General features: G+C 43.0%; 1 protein-coding gene across 4 annotated transcripts in view; it reads right to left on the bottom strand.

The window, feature by feature from the left end:
• The window catches only part of rtkna (rhotekin a), a 69,389-nt gene that overhangs the window by 26,205 nt on the left and 24,217 nt on the right, over positions 1-18,967 (bottom strand). Inside the window, exon 1 of one of the 4 annotated variants that reach the window (XM_050051765.1) lies at positions 7,308-7,733. The exons of the other annotated variants lie outside the window; for them this stretch is intronic. Within the exon in view, the coding sequence (XP_049907722.1) occupies positions 7,308-7,331 (24 nt within the window). The 5' untranslated portion in view covers positions 7,332-7,733. Of the gene's footprint in view, positions 1-7,307; positions 7,734-18,967 lie in introns of those variants that run through there. 4 annotated transcript variants of the gene reach the window in all.

Genomic DNA, 18,967 nt, shown 5'->3' with positions numbered 1-18,967 from the left:
GGTCCTATCTAGAGCCTGTGTTTGGTTTGTCCATTCTGGGCTACTGTAGAAACATGGCGGTGCAACATGGCGATCTCTGTGATCAAAGACACACACCCTATTTGAAAATGCACAACGTCTCATCCTAAGGTAACGAAAATATACTAAAGAAAACATACTTACATATTATATTTAATATAATTTCTGCCAATACATCTCCCAAAATTCTACACACTGAGCCTTTAAGGTGTCCCAAAGAAAATAAAGACTGACATACTAGTCAAAAAACTTCAAACAACGGGGTCTGAAATATAAGACGACACATTGCTTTTTGTGAATGACAGCTTTACAGCCTTGCGGTATGCCATTTATTAATGTCTGCCATGATTTAAGACCAGAGAAATATTTCTATCACAGGATGATAAAAGTAGCATTTGTTTCACTGCCTTGATTAATGACTGTCATATTAATGTCATGGGGAAAACATGTAAGGTGAGATCCACCCTCAGTCCCTGAGTCTGTCACTTTGGTTTCACCCTTCTGCCACTTTACTGCACTTACAGCCTGCTCTGGTTACTAATGGTACACATTAACCCTTGGAGTCTTCATGTGTGTGTGTGTGTGTGTGTGTGTGTGTGTGCGTACAAGCATGTGTGACAGTTCAGTGAGAGACAGCGAGAAAATGAGTTGGGGAAAGCGAGGAGGCAAGGGCAACTGAGACTGAGAAGCGAAAAGAACAAGAGAGGGAATATAATTAATTGCAGAAAGAGTGTGTGTGTGTGTGTGTGTGTGTGTGTGTGTGTGTGTGTGTGTNGTGTGTGTGTGTGTGTGTGTGTGTGTGCGCATGGTTCTTATCTCTGCCCTCCAGAACAATTTGAACAGATTGGGGATCCACATTAACATACACACACATACACAAACTAACGTAAAACTTCCACACACTTAGTTCCCCCATTACTTATCTACACACCGATACTGCACAGTACGGGTACACAGACACTGGTTCTACATATTTATACAGCTACCACAGAACAATGCACAGCTTCTATCTGCTGACATGTAAATGTGCCGCAAGCAGGCCGACATGAACGGAGCAGGTCTGGGTCTCACACGGTCTTACACTACTATTCGAAGTGAGCCCCATTAGTCTTTCCTGCCACTGTTTGTGCTGTGAGGGAATTTGTACAAAGCATTCAACACAGAATAGATAAACTGTGTCAATAACACACATTTCAGCCATTTAAACTGCCAATATTGAAGCATGTTTTAATCAAGGTGAAACTGATAATTGCTGTTTATTAAATAGCCTGGTGAATACTTACTGGACATTCATTTTAGCAGTCTAGAGGCAATAGTCAATGCCGTACAAAGCAGTGTGTGAAAACCGCAATTAAATGTATAATTCTTTGTACCGTAGTTTATATTAATAATTTGAAGCCCCCCCCCCTTCACTCAAAAATGTGTTTTTCTCATGTTTATGTCCCCTAAAATGTCTGACCTTGACTATACTGACTTGTATCTGTGCTAAGTTTGTCACTAGAAAGGTGTTTTGACATTCCTCTTCTGAAGGCAGCAATTTCTGTGCACTAAAATCTGAGCTTCAAACATACGTGGGGCACGCTACATTAGGTATGTCAATAATACAAAAGCCAATCTCTGTCTAAAATGTGAAACACATATCTACAACACCGACAAAGAAACCTGAAACCCTCAAATGCAGCAGACGTGCAGACTTTGCATTAGCATAGTTATAGTTTTGACAGCAAACATAGCAGCGTGCAGATTTTGGATGTAAACTGGACTCTGAAGCTTCCTTCCACTATATAGAAAAAACACATCGCAGCAGATATTATTGTACGTTTTTCACAACCGTTAATGCTGTGTCAGCCACTGCCAGTTTGCCTGCAAGCTAATAAACAACCTAAACAAATACAAGATGCCAACTACACTTACCATTCAAGTGCAGGGTATACACAGGTATACACCTCTTTTTTCTGTCTGTGTACAGTATAACCATATCTCAGTCAAAAGGCAATTGGAATATATACATAGGAGAGTATACCCACTTCCTCCTCAGTAATCTACCCATCTACCTACTAGTACACCCACCTCATTAACTATCACTACACCACTGCTGATAAGTCTACTAGTCGCCGACAGACTCCTCATCTGAGACTGGGTGTGACTGAGGCTCAAACACGTATGGCTGGATCTCTCTAATGTTTCCTCTAACACTACTATAGCCATCTTGATGCACGCTTTGGGGCTACATGATATCAGGAAAACATGCCATATTTGATAACCTTGCTGAATATTGCAATGATAATATGACTCATGATAAATAATCAAATTTTGAAGTATACAGTTTTAATGTCTTTCTGCATTAGGTATGCACTGCAAACATAGACCACAGACAATGAAAAGCCTATGCACACTGAGTAAAGAAAATGAAATGCACTGATGTTGATAGGTTTTCAATATAGTGAGTCCCCGGGACCCAAAAGTTGTAGTGTTAACCTCATGTTTGATGTTAAATGGTTCTTTAAACTTTATTCACAAAACCACAGACTGTATATGTATCTTTATATAGTCTAGGTACAAAACATTACACAAATGCCACATCTTGAGTTGAGTTTAGAGAGCACCAAAATCATATACCTAGTAAGGTCAACCGAATGTGATGTATGATTGTGGTTGTGATAATACCATGGAAATAGAATTTCTATGGATAAGCCATAAAAAATTCAATAAGTTACTGTATAAATTCAACAGTCAACATTTTGAGAAAGTTTTTGTGTTTTCTTTTCACTTATTGAAACTTTCCAAGTTTCACTCTCAGTGGTGTCTGTCACATGAGAAGTACTTTCAAAACTAGTAGGCCTAAAGTCACGTGATGCTACTGTTGCAACACGACATGTGGCATGCGAATGCATGGCACATGTAAATGAACTATTTAAAAAAAGTAAATGTTCAATCTATTGTGCCGCCCTAGCTCACTGCTCTTTAACCAGTCAGCCTAGAACAAGCATACAAACAACACTGGAGGAAGCAGAGAACGAATCCTACCGCAAGCAGTGGTAGTGGGTGAGGCGGAGGCCCGATTCAGAGTTTCTCAAAGATTAGAAAGAGTAGATCTGCTTTCAGCCCCTTTTGAGACATTTTTTTTTTACGCGGGGAAACCATTTTGAACAAAATAAGTATTTTTTACCAACTTTAAAACAGGTCTGGAGGGGCTGGGTTTGAATGGAGAGTTGTTTACTGTCCCCTATAGGTTTACATGCATTTAGAATATTTTTTAACCCAGAAATAAAAAAAAGTAGGGCAAAAGAGTGAATATTATTATTGTGTTTCTAATTTAAAGAAGATATGCTTTCAAAATACTGGCTACTGACCAAGTCGGTCTAAAAATATCAGCCTTGCATGTCGCTCAAGTTCTTCCAGAATGGAACAAATGCAGCACGGAGGTCTGACAGTCACTGACTGCTCGGTGTGGTAGTATTTATGGAGGCTCTACTTCAGTCACTCAACAGGCACACACACACAGATAAATAAATGCAAGTAAATATGTTTGATTGTCAACAGCAGCGGATCATTCGGGAGCCGAGCATCGAGTGTGCACCGCGCCCCTTTCACATTCTCCTGCTAAACAAATCCATGAGCTATTTTGCGTTCTGTCGCACACATGCTTCACACACAATCCTCTCTGTCTGCAACATCTAACCCCAACCCACAACGAGGTATCGTGTGAGCAGCATGGTGTGTGTGTGTGTGTGTGTGAGGGAGTGTAAAGCTGTGTCTTTGATATCATTATTATCGATTCTATACAGCTATGCCAGCATTTCATCAGAGGGCCACGGGAGCAGAACAGAGCACTGCCTCGATGGATTATCTATTATGTTACATTTCTGCAGATCTAGTGAGTGTGTGTGTCTTCACTCATTTCAGCAACACAAGAGCAATTTCGCTAAACAAACATAACCTAATCACTGATTGGCAGTGCGGATGCAGTTTAAAATGAAGGGAAACTTACACACACACACACACACACACACACACACACAACAGGTAGCAGGTATTAGACAGCCTGCCGAACAGCGCAGTATAAATGACTGACAGCTCAGCATCCGCTTCCTTGGATAGACATGACAGATAGACGTGGAGCAGTCTGATTGTGATCCGCTGCCAGCAGCTCTGCATTAGCTGCTTGTCTGATTACCCGTCTGCGGGACTGAGCGCTCTCCTCCATGACCATCAATCCCTGCACAATCTCCCTCTGCATCGTCAGGTCATCACTCCTCTCTAATTGTCTGTCTGTCTGTTTATCTGCCTGTCCTCTGTTTGTCCATCACTCCTCTCCTCATCCACTGAATCAGCATCATAAGGCCGGACCATCAATCCGCTGCTGCATAAATACACACGCTGTCCCACGTATGATTGCGTGGACATGTCTTCCTGAATCAACCATATCTGTCCTCTCTCCTCCACTCTGTCTCACTCTCTTTTCTTTCTGTTTTGAGGCACTCACGCCAGGACAAACCCATCGAGAACTCTGCCACTCTGCCTGCCACAACACTTGCTTCTAAAAGGAGACAGAAAAAAATAGGACAGAGCATTACTGAAAGAGCACAGCGATGGCATGTCGGGGCGGGTTTTGGAGTTGGCTTGTGTGTACTTGAGTCATGAAGCTGGAAACCGAAAGCGGCAGAGGAGGACCAAAGCTGGCAAGAGACTGTGAAGAAGTAAGAAACCCCTGGAGAGAGGAAGAGTGGGTATGAATAAGTGTGAGTTAAAAGATCTATAATTGGGTGGGCGGTGAGGCAATATTGTGGTCGTTCAGGGTGTAAGTGGCTCATTTTTCACACTAGTCCTAAGACAACTGGCTCAAGGAGACACACACATAAAGCAAAGTCCAATTCACCCCCTCCTCCTCCTCCTCCTCCTCCTCCTCCTCCACAGCTGCTGTCACGCCGTACAGTACATAGAGTAATGGGTTCCAGTTCCCCCTGTGTTTCTCGGGCTCAGGAAGTCCTACCTATCTCAGTCCCCGCAGCTGCCTCCTGGGAGAAAGCAATGGACAATATCAGCAGCAGAGCAAACAGAATGACCTCTACTGCAGACACACAGCAGGGGCAGAGAGAAGCAGCGAGAGAAAACACACGTGACTGCAGAGGTGAACGGCGAGGGAACAGAGGGAGGAGAGACAGCAGAGGAGACACTTGAGATGCCTATTCAGATAGAAAGGTAGAGAAAGAGGGGAGAGACAGAAAGCTGGGTGGACAGACAGAGACTTGACTGCAGAAAGCTTCTCCGCAGTAAGTGGTTATTGATTGTAAGACACAGGCCGGAGGATTCCATGGCGAGCAGACTGACACAGGATGCTGACTTTTCTCCCTCCCCTTGTATAATTGCAAATGCAATGAAAAGCACAAGCAGAAATGCATTTAACAGGAAACAAGACCGGATTAACTGCAGCATGTGATGAACACAGCAGAATCACCGCATACAAAGCACCAGGAAAACAGCATATTGAGGATGTTGTGTAGTCACACTGAGGAGGAGTTTTGGCACATCGATGACCTTTTCACTTCTAATGATTAGAGATGGCTGTGGTTGTAACAGTAGCAGGGACAAAATGAACACACACCACATGCTTTGGGCTCTCGATGCACTCCATACACATACACAGAGCTGTATCCCAGGAATGGAAAGATCACATCTGTCTTGCTCGTTCAATCTCCGACTGATGTTGATGCAGGTGACCTTTTAAATCAACAACTCAACACAGCTAACTCCCTCTCTCTCGTATCAGGACGCAGCCTGTCATTAAGCAAAGTGAAGCCAATCACCAAACGGAGCTGCAGCCAGTTGTTTGGTTAATCTGTGCATGGATAGAGTTTCAGTGGTGATAGAAAAGTTGATTATAGGAAGTGGTCAGAACTACCAGTCTGCCGCTCACATGCTCTCAAACCAAGAAACCAAGCTGACTGCCTGTCACACACACTCAGGACATCTGGCTCTTAAGGGTTTAGCATGTTGAGGGAAACATTTTTTTGGTAGCTGTCCTTTCTTTTCAGTGCTTTCCGTGGTTTGGCATGCATGTGTTCGAGTGAAAAAGGCGTCTTGAAATAGAAATATGAATGCATGATAATAGACATGTCTCTGCTATGTGGACTGGCATCCTCTGATGCAAACTGTTATATGTGAAAACCATGTGATTTTATTATTTTATCGCTGTGGGGGAAAAAAAGTCAATAAAAGGCCTAATATTCTCACGTGTTTGTTTTTTTCTCCTCTAGTGTTCAATTGGAGCGTGGCTATTTCTGTGCTGCCAATGCGAGGCGTTTAGGAAAGATTTATTCACAATAGAGGGGAAAGGGTGACGACTGGGAGATGCAAGTCATTATTGCAATAATATCCCACTGTCTGAGAGGCTGGGTGATTCGACACAGTGTAGTCAGACAACATGAAATTGAGGATTACTGTCCCCCTACTATGTAACCATGTACTCCAGCGACTCACAGGGATGGCACAGAGAGAGCCACAGAAATGAAGTTATCTAACGTGTAAAACAAAGGGGCAAAATCAGTAGCTGCTCTTAGTATTGCATTGGGTTGTTGTGGCCACGGGAAATGCAATTAATGTAACATTAATGTCCCCTAATGTAAAAAGGCACAACTACCAATTTGGGACATTTTGTAACCAGACCTCCTTTAAAAATCTTGAATTTTAAAACAACTGTGATCACTAGTAAAAGTCATTAGCTTGTAGCACATGAAGCAAAACATTTAATAAAACATTAGGTACCACTCTTCAATTCGGCATACATCTTATACATCAATTAATCAATATACTTCGGTAGATTTATGTTTTATAACTAGTTACTATAGTATTCCATCGATCCCCTTCCCACTCAGAAAGAAACATGGTGGCTAATAAAAAGCAGTGTGAGCCAACTTTAAAAGTTGAAATCTTATTAATAAAATCTCCAACTTGAATTATCTGCGAGCCGAATTCATCCACAGACTTTATTGATTCAAACTGAGTATTGATTAGCTCCAGTCGGGAGTGCAGACTTGGGAGATAAACAAGCCAAGTTTAAAATCCCACGGTACAGAGTAAACAACACACTACCAGAGCAGAGTTGCTGCAATCAATAGCAGCCCCAATGAGACGTCTCCAAACCTCTCAGGATCACGGACAGCCTGCGTGATCTGACGGTGACGAATTAACCCGGAGTGTGACGTGTCTTACAGCTGACTGTCATTTTCCATTTCCTCTCGAGCGTATAGTCCTCTGAATCATTTCGGAAACAAAACAACATGTCTTACCCTTTGATTCTTTGAGTTGTTCATCCTATCCGAAGAGGAGCACTCCGCTTCACAACTCTCCAAAACTGGCAGCACGGGCGCTTTACGCAACGCCAAGGTCCGTTAACCGTCCCACACACACACACACACACCCTGTGAAATACCTTAACTCAGATTTTCCCTTTGAGGCACCTCCATTAATAGGAAAAAATGAAATATCCACTGAAAATCCGAAAATAGCTGCCGTTTATTACGCTCAGAAGTTGTTAAGGATCCGCGCAGAAAACACAACCCCCACTCCACGCAATTTGGGAACGACAGCGGTCATGTGTTAGAGCCCCTCTCTGTGTTGCCTTCATCATCATCATCATTGTCGTCGTCGGTGTCCTAGTAGCTCCAGAGCTCCAGTCCGGATCACACACACACACACACACACACACACAACACCACCGGCAGCACAAGGGAGGATAAAGACTGACCGACTGATGGACCAACCGAAAGCTGTTTCAGAGGAGGAGGGTGTGTGTGCATGTGTGTGTGTGTGCGCAAGTAGAGGAGAGCGAGCTGTCATTTATGGCAGTGGCTCCCATAGCTGTGTCCAGGGACCTCCAGAGGTCCTTGAGGAGCATCCCAAGAGAATTGGCAGCAATTTTATGCCATCCCACTGTCATTTACCAAACAGTATATGAAATTATACACTAAAGTTATATATTTTTTATCACTCAGAGGTTTATTGCCAGTCCACAGACTTTAGATTTAAGTGTTTACTGTCCTATGGGGCTCCAGGTTTCCCTCTGAAATCTAACAAAATGGCAGAGCATGGTCTAAAGCTATTTGGGGGACATAAGAAGGATTTGGCAGCTCTGAGTTTGGCCATAGTTTGAAGTGGGTTGCAAGAGTGTCAGTAAAATCCAGTGGCCGCTCTGAGCCTACACCGCCCACAGTGGAAAAAAGACGTTTGGCTTTTTTTAAGCTATGACTCAACTTTTTTTCACAAGGCACTGGTCAATATGCTGTTTGCATTGCTGAGCAGCACAAGCACAACATCCCTCTTTTCCCACACGTCCTTGCTCACTTCCATGACTCAAAAGCAGCTGAAATACTGCAAGTTTAAAGAATAAACACTACTGCTGCATTTGTCTTGATGACCCAGAGTCCTTTTCTATTCATTTTCATGTCGACACACTATATGACACTATTAGACGGTCAAAAATGCAGCTATTTCCTTGTTAAGTGATCAAATAGATGAGATATAGTAACATCATGGAGCTAGCACAGGGATAATTTGTGCATAAAGTGAAATATGGTCACCAGGTATACCATCATATTTTAGTTTCCCCTAGTAATTAACATTTATTATAATGATTTGTTGGCTTAATTTGACTAACACCTCATCTGAATATGGAAAAAACGCTTTAAAAAAATCACACAGTGCTACAGTAATATTGGACCGCAGCCTACAGCTGGGACATTTATATGTGATTCTACCGACAGAACAACTTGTCATCACAGTGAAAATAAAAATCTTCATCCGTCTCCCTCTGCCCTTTCTCTTTCTGTGCCTGCCTCTGCTTATTGCCTGGCCCATATGTGCGCACTGGGAAGTTGCTGTGCAGCGGAGTGGATCGCCTTGTCGGCCAGTGATGTATGAGAGTGATTTGTGGGCAGGTGGAAACGGAAAACACAGATGAGTCCCGCTAGAATTAAGTGCAGAGAATAAGCCAGCATTAGGGCGAATCAGCTGACTGAGAGTTTGGCTGCAGGAAATCCGCGCTGGAAAAGGAATAATTGTGTGTACGGGACATCCTTTGCAAACACAGTAATATTATGAAAATATACCTCTGCAGGAAGGCATTGAACATTGTTCCCGTTTTTATTGTTTTTAACATTTTTCAGCAGAGCAAAATGGAGGCAGTAAAGGGAGACACAAACCATAACGCTTGTTTTGTTGTGTGTTGTTTGTGGGTTGAGAAGTGGAATGAGACACACAGTCCAGAGATGCAGCAGATGACATGTAGGAGGATCGGGATGGAGGAGGAGAGAGTCAGTCTGTGGGCAGCCTTGGCTAATGGCAACAGAGCAAACAAAGTCCATCTCAACAGTGCAATAATGCATCTGTGCATCTGGCTGGGTGAATACAGCTCTTCAGCTGTAAGCTAAGGACGACAGAGGAGGGGGTGCTTTGTCATGGCGCTCATTTCACCACCACTAACAAGAACATTAGGGAAGTAAAAATTGTCTTCCACCTTTAAATCTGTCCATCTCTCTCTGCTCATCTCTCCGTGCGAGTAGACGTGCAACAAAAATAAGATGAGCCTTGATAACTCAGGACTTAGAGCTGTAAATATCCTACAGTTAATCAGATTAAGGTTTCATCAGCAAGTAGCTGTGCCAGAGAGTGAGCCAGAGAAGTGCTGCCGGGGACAAATTTACACTCACAGTTCACTGGAGGGCTAAGGGAACAACGCAAGTGGGTGACACCACTGCAGGCACATGCCCAGCACCCAGACAAGATGGTGGTGGCTTAAACTATCCACTTGTTAAATATAGCAGTGACCGAACAACACATTTACTGAGTTTGTGAACATACTTAAGGACCAAGTGTCATTACACTGCATCTGACAGGATGAGAGGACATTCCTCCAGCCTCACTAACCTCCTCAGCCCCCTCCCTCTGAGACTCGAGTACTTCCTATTGACTCATTGACAAGAGTGTTTTTCCCAAACAAGCATTTCCCTTCCTCTCTTGCTGCTACTGTACATCCTCAAGATCCCTTCCTCCCTCCCTCCCTCCTGTAGACAGAAGAGCCTGTCGCAGCCATGTGTCTAATTATAGGACATCTTTCTATACCACTTCTGTTTAATTTGCAGTCTTTTCATGAGCTTGAACAAGAATGAAATCTTAATTCCAATCACGGCCTGGAGGAGTTAACTTCACAGTAAATGAGCTTAGCAATATTCACACCTCAGGTCTGCGCAGATCTGAATCTGGTGCCTTTGTTGGCAGCGGTTGTTGAGGGACGGGCCCGCCTGTGTTTCTCTTTCACATATTTTACCCACTTTTTTCACAGCTCTTTGTTTGAATAAAGAGGTCTCTGGGCAATTTCACATAAACTGACCCAAAGGAAGCACTGAAGCACATGGATAAGCTTCAACTGCTTTACTGCAAAGGTGCTGGGAATAATAAAGAAAATACAACAGTGTGATAACTTTCTCTTCCTCTTACTGCCTTACTTTAAGACTGTTATTTCTTTTATGGTGGCTCACTATTGACAATTATTGCAATGATTTAGCTAAGTAGTTCAGTGCACCTGTAGTCAGTAGGGGTCGGAATCACCAGAGGCTCCACGATACGATATTATCACGATACTTAACTCACAATACTGTGATTTAAATGTGTAATGCTGAGTATTGCCATAAAATATATTGCGATTTATTGCCTTTTTCGCCTGTAAATTATGTCCTCGAGGGAAAACTTTGTGAACATCTGTTTTATCTACTACAATATAGTTTTCAGTCTGTTCATCTCACCTCAGCCATTTTATTTGCAGCCCATTGTATGTAGTGGACTCAAAAAGCAATTGATTTTATTATTCAAGTGCGCTAAGTTGAGTTTGTATTTGTAATATTGATAATTTATATAATAAAAAAAAATACTGATACTTCGATATGCCACACAGAAATATCACGATACTTTGCTGTATCTAATCAAATTACAAAATAAATGTAGCTGTAATCAGTTACATGTTACTGAGGAAAAGTGTGTAATTAAATCACAGTTACTTATGTAATGTTGGTGATTACAAAGGGATTACATCCAAATATATTCTTTTCAGTAAAAAGTGTATATGTAGAATATAACATTCATTCTGTTGGTCTGCATCTTGCTGCTGTGTGGGAATACATACTTTTGGCTTTGCTTATTTCCAGATATGTGTCAGCTTTATTGCCCAGTTTAAAACATTTGTTTGAACAGTACTCAAAAAAATCAAATGTAACGAGTTACATTACTTTGATAAAGCAATTAAAACACATTTTACGTTACGTATTAAACAGGGTAACTAGTAATCTGTAACTTGTGACATTTAAAAAAAAACCCTCCTCAACACTGACTGTTGTGGATATAACTTTATATAACTAAACTTAAAAAATACTGTTTTAACAATGTGCATTTGCAGATTGAGCTTGGCACCTGAATAGTATGAGAATGGGGCACCTACTACTCTAATAAATAAACTGCAATTATTTTTTTCACTCCTGCAGCCATATTACAGTATGCATCTAAGCATTTTATTGGGTGTCTAATTTTCTATCAGTCCTTTGACAACAGAATCCATGAGTCCATTTTTAGATGTGGCATAGAAGGAGAAAATCATTTTTTATTCAAGCTGAGTAGCATATCAGCCCCCTGTTGGCACTAAGAGGGCATGGCAACAGCAACAGACACACAAACAGAGTCACTCACTCCCCTCCTTTACTCTCAGGAGACTGTGCACTGCTGAACTGTGCCTGGAGTCTAAGTAACTGTGTCCACATTTTTATGTGTCTGTCATGGTTTTTGTCTTATGCAAGAACCAAGAAGCATACACAGACAAGCTTTCCTCCCAGTGTCAGACAGCCTGAGGCGCTGTAGAACTGGTCATGGATCTCAAGTATGTGGGGAGTAGACTGAAGCCTGACTCCAAACAGACATAACAGCAACATCACAGACTGATTCATTTGAGCTTGTTATAACATATAAGCAGTAGTGGCAAAAAGTAACTAAGTACATTTACTCAAGTACTATACTTAGATACAATTTTGAGGTACTACTTTATGCTTCTACTCCAATATATCAAAGGGAAATATTGCCCATTTTACTCCACTGCGTTTCTGTGACATCGGGAACTACTAATTACTTTACAGATGAGCATTTTATAAGAAAAAAAGAAAATAATTTATGATATAATACTGTGCTACACATTAAACTACCCAAGAGTAAAATAGTTAAAATGTGATATCTTACATTTAAGATTTTTGCCTGTAACAGAGTATTTTTACACTGTGATATTGCTGCTTCTACATATGTAAAAGGTATGAGTACCTCTTCCACCACTGATAAGAGTTGATATGTATTCACATCACACAGCAGTGTACTTTACATACTGGCCTGGAGGTTAACTAGGCTGCAAATCTACATTACAAAACCTGTACATCTCATCATCACTGCAACCGTATCGACATCTGCAACACGAGAAACCTAGCATAAGACACTTATGGGGGCGGCTGTGGCTCAGAGGTGGAGTGGGTCATCCACTAATCGGAAAATCGGCATTTTGATCCCTGGCTCCTTCAGTATGCATGTCGAACTATCCTCAGGCAAGATACTGAACACCAAATTGCTCCCGATGGCTGTTCCATCAGTGTGAGAGAGTGTGTGTGTGTGTGTGTGTGTGTGGTTACTCATGTATGGTAGCCTCGGCCACCAGTGTGAACATGTGTGTGCATGGGTGAATGTGACATGTAGTGTAAAAGTGCTCTGAGTGGTCAGAAGACTAGACATGCGCTATACAAGTGCAGTCCATTTACCATGTCATCAGTGATACATGGCCATTGCAACCTATACCTTTTAAGTTAAATAAACAGTGATCATATTTTAAAGCTATATATACCAACTGTCAATCTTCATGGATTTCGCAGTGACAGCTGCGGTTGCCAACTGTTGGGACGTGAGCTGTATGTGATTCTTATGTCGGCCAAAAATAGCGCCTCAGTAAACTTACACATGTAGTTACATAACAACCACAAGCCAGTGTGTGTCCAGTGACATACTGACCAGTGACACTCTCCTTCAGAGGGGCTTGGTGTAGCAGGGGTTAACAGGGGTCTCAGTCCGGTTAGCTTTTTGTCTCAGCCAATCATATCGAGCTATGCTGCTCCCCAGAACCAATAGGAAAACACTGTCCAGTTCCTGAGTCTTTCAAGGTGATAATATGGATTAACCTTTGCATCTCTTAACCATGTCAAGATTAGACACACATATGCTGACATATGGACACACCCTTCAACTCTGACAACCTGACGAGGCTCCGCAAGCTTTTGTTTGTTTCACTAATGGTGGAGGTGAAGGAAGACACAGAAGGTAATGGAGTAAAAGGCGTTTGTTGCAAGGAGAAAGATTATGGCACTAACACAACAGCAGTCTGTGTCAACACACCTCTCCCACACACACACATCCTCTCCGAATGTGACCCTGAGACTTTGACCTCAAGTCCCAAACATGACATCATCTCGCTGGAGAGTTTGTTCCACTGATCTCATCATGGTGAGACAGAGAGGCTGTTTTTTTGGGGAGGGGGTGTTGTTTAGGGGTGGAGCAGCTCAGCCATGCCTCTCAACACCTCGCACCACAACAAGAGGCCCTCTTTTCAGCAGCCTCGCTCCTCAGATCTACCTCAGCCTCAAGGCCCGGCTCCTTCTGACCCGCCTTTAAACCCTGGAATTCCCCCGTGACGGTTCGCCTTTGGCATTTAGGAGTTTTCTTAACGGAACAACCATCAATCTTAAGGCAAGACATCCAACTGCAGATGTGACACAAAACTCAAGCTAGTCTCTTGTTGCCGAGATAACAAAGCGGATGCTGTGAGGCCATCTGCTCGGCTTTCTCTGTGTCACTTAAGCTTTGTGCGACTCAAATTAATAAACAACTAAACTTTTATTTATGTGATGTAACTGGGCTTCTCACAGATGCTGTGAAAATAGAGATGGAGATCAAGATGATAACGGCATTACATGATAAATGAAATAGAGAAGAGATCCTCTCTTATCCCTTATGAAAGCAGAATGGACTCTCAGATGGTCAGACGGCAGCCCTCCAAGTGCTGACAGAGTCGTTCCACCTGCCAAACACACACACACGCACACACACACACACACACAGTGACACATACAGACATGCATGCAGTAACTTTTGGTGGCCAAGGATCCCGCAGTGTGCAGTGATTCAATTAGACACTTTGGCTTGCTGCTTAAACACACATCACACGCACACACACACTGCCCTAAAAGACACAATCCTCACAGTCACAAGGATGCTGGTGGTGCCACGGATGCGGTCCACTTCACTGGGGAATTGTTTTAATGGTGGTAATTGTTTGTTTAGACAGCTCATGCTTCGCACTTGTCCTCCGCCTCTCTGACTTCCACCTACTCTCTGTTCCGGGGCACTAACTTTGCATGGTAACAGTATCGAGAGGGAGAGAGAGATCAGAGGGCAGAAATGTACAGAAATAGACTGAATTTATTCACGCACACTTAAACCTCCCCCACATACTGTACATAAACCTCAACAAAGGCACATGAATCAATAAAGTCACTGCACCAACCGTAAACTTTCACAAGATCATGTACACTGTGTGGAGTTTATCTCGAAAGCTGGAAAGCACACAAATAGAACACACAGACGCAAGCGCAAATTGCATCCATATGGACAAACACAACAGCAACATCTACAGGCTCAATTAAACACATTACCAAACGTGCTTTTTTAACACAATGTGTGCGAGCCCGGCACGCATTTTCAAAGACAACCATCTGAGTAAACAGCCTGCGCCGCCAGCTGCATCTCCAGAACATGTTCAGACGTTCTTAATTACATGTTTTACAAAGGAATACGGCATCTTTTTTAATATCTCCACTTCAAAACAGTGACTTCTGAGCTGTTAACACGATAAGTCAAACGTGGCTTTAAATCCAATCTGTGCTGATTTGAATAATGCCTGCAGTCTCAATACAAACAGCTTAAGTGACTCCAATTTTCTTTGCAGCTGCAAAAAAATAAAAATCCTTTAACTGCTAAAGCCAAAGTGTCTTTGTGCGTGCCTTGGTGGAAGCTGAAAGAGTGAAGGAGGATTAAAGAAAGGTGAGGCTGAAGGGTGAGATAAAAGAGTGTGGAAATAAGGGCCGAAAGCTGAGATAGAGGCAGAAAGAGAGGAACACAGCTGAGTGAAATTATCAAATGGATCCATGCATAGATAGAGCGAGGGAGGGAGGTGAATGACAAAAAGAAACAGGCTGGGGAGGTGCAGGGAGCCAGGTCGATGTTCCAACAACAGCACCTCTCGATTTGGCTTGGTGTTTTCTCCTTCTCACTCTCCTGGCTCATGCCTGCTGTTTTTCAAAGGAAACTGGCTCAGGCCGCGGCATCTGACTGGTTCCTGCTTGCACAGAGTTCCTATTCAGACCTGTGCTGCTGCTCCTCCTAACCGCTGCATGGGCGATGGCTGGGGTGGGGACTGAGGTACAAGGGGGGGATACAGCACTATGGTGAAGTCCAGGGGGGTTAGGGAGCGTCGGGGCGCAGAGGTGAGGTGGGGAGCCAGATGGTTTTAAGTCAGTAGACTTAAAGCTGGCAAGGAGTAAGAGGAAGGCTTGGAAGAGATGGCTGAGGGTTAGGAGCTAGATGTGCGGTTCCAAAAAGGAGAGAAGGGCTTGGTAGGGAGCAATGGGTGTGTGTGTGTGTGTGTGTGTGTGTGTGTGTGATGTGATACAAAGCCCCCTTTCTCCTCTACCTCACACACTCTGTGCCTGCTTTTGGCATACAGCACTGGAAGAACTGGAACTCACTGTAACTATCCGTGATACAGATGCCAAAGACACACTTACAAATACACGACGCACACACACAGCAAACACACTAAACTCCATGTACATAACATTAACAAGTGAATATATATGGCTATTTCCATTCATTTGGAGGCTGTTGCAATACTGTAGGAAACTCTTACATCTAATTCAAAACAAATGCAAAAAACCTATTAAAAAGCCTCACATTCACAGTCAAATCCACGGTGATAAACCTAATGTCCCTAATCAAATAAAATCACTCGGCCTGATTATGTAGCTTACACTGTTGGCTTATTACTCTTTGCAAATATTTACTCACACACACACACTCTCAGAGGCACACACACGAGCTCAGCAGGTTAGCAGTGCACGATGAAGTTGTCCGTTGTGGAGGAATGTGTTTCGGTTAAGATATGACCGTGTATCCTGTATCACAGGAGAGCGAGCGCTGTTGGCTTTAGCACACCTTCCACTGGAGCAAGCAGGTCTGGTGTAACTTAGGCTACCTAAACAATCTCACAGCTGAACTAACACGCACACACTCTCACAGATTTTAACTGCTGACTGCTTCTACATGGAGGAATATATTGTTACTGACTTCAGTGCTAAAAGACAGAAAAGGCAATAAAATAAAGGCTGAACAGATGAATGGTAATTATGATAAAAAAAGATGATAATTGAGAACCACAAGAAAAGAAAAACTAGGATTAATCCAGAGACTGTCTTAAAATGAATGTGAGCCAGGGGCGTAAAGTGATGAGGCAATGGTCCCTTCCCTACGTCCAGTGCATTTGCCCGAACCACTCTCATCTTTGAACTCGGCCTTCATTGTGATCTCAACTACACATTTGTAAAGTTTCCTGAGCCAGAGGCGTAAACCAAGGAGGCCGATGACCCCTTCCCTACTTCCCACCCCACTAATCCTGCCCCCGCCCTTGCTCAGTTCACACCCATATTCAGACTCTACTGTCATTTTGTTCTCAACTACATGCTTGTAAAGTTTTCAAAATCTGTCCATAGTCAGACATATAAACACCTTGCACAATACTGTGTGGTAGTTCCTGCTACAATTAGTGTCACCTCATCATGATGGCACACACAGACTCACGAGGTGAAACAATACCAGCTGTCATGACATTGTTGTGGCTGGTAAACATTACAAATGCATTTAAATGCAACTATGAGTCTAGGCCAAGGCAAGCCAGGAAATTGAAGCTAAACCTTGCACGCACTGTTTTGCTGTCCCGGTATAAATAAGATTAACCTTTGCTCTTTCCACAAATTCATCATCCAGGTTGAGATTCATCAGTCTAGCTCGAGCGCACAAGAAGATACTGGTCGAGTGTCCCACAGCAGGCAGGGATTAACTGCTGTCATATTGGCCTTTGCCCTCCAGGGCCTCCTACACTGAGAAAGCATGAGGTATGTGGGGTCAAAATATTTGCTACCTTAAGGCTTTATATATGGTATGGAAATGGCGAAATAGCCAAAGTCAATGTTTTCGGACACATGACAACAAATGTCTGAAGGGAACACACTGAATCAAATGGAAAATATATTTCTGTGCAAGTTTCAAATAGAAACAGAGGCCGCATTGATCTGAGTAGACAGACTAACTTCTGATAAGTCCCACTCGATCAGATGGTCAAGGCAGTGAGATCAGATGAAGAGGCTGCGTGAATACCAGCCAGTGGATATTCAACGCCTGCCTGTGGTGTCTCGAATCCGCAGAAGTATCTGAGGCATGGCCGCTGCTAACTTTAGGGTTTGGGAGCGTGTGAGAGGTCAAACATGAGTCCCCAGTGAGGCAGCAAGAAACTCCCGTCTGATTCCCAAGTGAGCTCATCGTCAACAAGGGTCAGAGGATGAGCTTATGTGAGGAAATCATGTTAGCGTTTCTATTTGCTTAAGGACTTCTAAAGAACTTGCTGATAGATATTAGAGACTCAAATAGTGAACTTTGGACTATTTCAGTGTTGCTCCTCAGCAGATAACTTAGGGAGTATCTAACCACGATTGCTCCATAATTAGCTACACTTCCCAGTTGATGTTTTTGTCAGGTTCAGCAAACAGTGATGGGTCAGTTCTGGGTCCTAATACCTCAAGAAAAACAACAACTGCAGAAGGGATCTCTTTAATCTTTCATCAGATGATATCATTGGCATGATCAGCAGCAGCCAGAGCTGTAGCAGCTTAATGCCCCTGGCTGTACCCCTTCTGAGCAGCACAGGGCTACTCTGACCCAGTGAGGTCAACACACAAACACTCGCACATAGAGAAAGTATTGTACTTCTACAACAATGACTTACTTAGAGATAGAACACAACACAGATCCTGCTTTTATAACTTCCAGTCAAAAATGAATGACCTCAGAAACCCTTTATGAAACGTCCACATTTAACTCTGGCAAAGCCACGATCTATGTATTCAAGGCCAGTCTGCAGGCTAAAATTAGACCATGGAGAGAGTGTCCATCTACGGCCCTCGGGCTACCAATGGGGAGAAGGGGACAGGATGGGGGGACAGGGCCTGAGAAGGTGAAGAGGGTTGAGAACCAGGATAGGAGGATAAAACAGGACATTAAAGGCAAAGCAAATTCCTTAAAAAAAAAAAAAAAAAAAAAAAGCTCTGTGTATCCGGGTTTGTGGTGACAGGAAATGTGTCTATTAATGGCAGAGGGTTCAGTGACATCATGTTGTCGCTCCCGGTGGGAAACAGTAATTACACCAGATCATTTCCTGTTTCCCATCGGCCACCTCTCATATGAGGGGAATCCTGTATTCTGTGGGGTTAATTATTTTTTACGCTTTGCATGTGACTAAAGAAAAAGCAATGCAGAAACTGTCTCGCTGGCCTCGTAAGAGCAGAGGGGAAGACGAAATAAAACAGCGCAACGGAGCCAAGAATGCAGACATTCCTTTTATAACGAACTTGTTAAAACCTGAAGAGCAGAAAAGTTCCTTCCTACTGAGCTTGCAAATAACACAATGGCTGCTCTCTCTTCCCTCCTGACACAGCAATTATACGAGCCTGAGGAATGCTGGAATCTCAGGACATGCATGATCTTCTCACTTTTT

Source organism: Epinephelus moara, chromosome 8, assembly GCF_006386435.1.
Source record: "Epinephelus moara isolate mb chromosome 8, YSFRI_EMoa_1.0, whole genome shotgun sequence".
Taxonomy (NCBI): domain Eukaryota; kingdom Metazoa; phylum Chordata; class Actinopteri; order Perciformes; family Serranidae; genus Epinephelus; species Epinephelus moara.
Note: the sequence above shows the minus strand (reverse complement) of the source record. Positions and strands in the feature narration are given on the sequence as shown.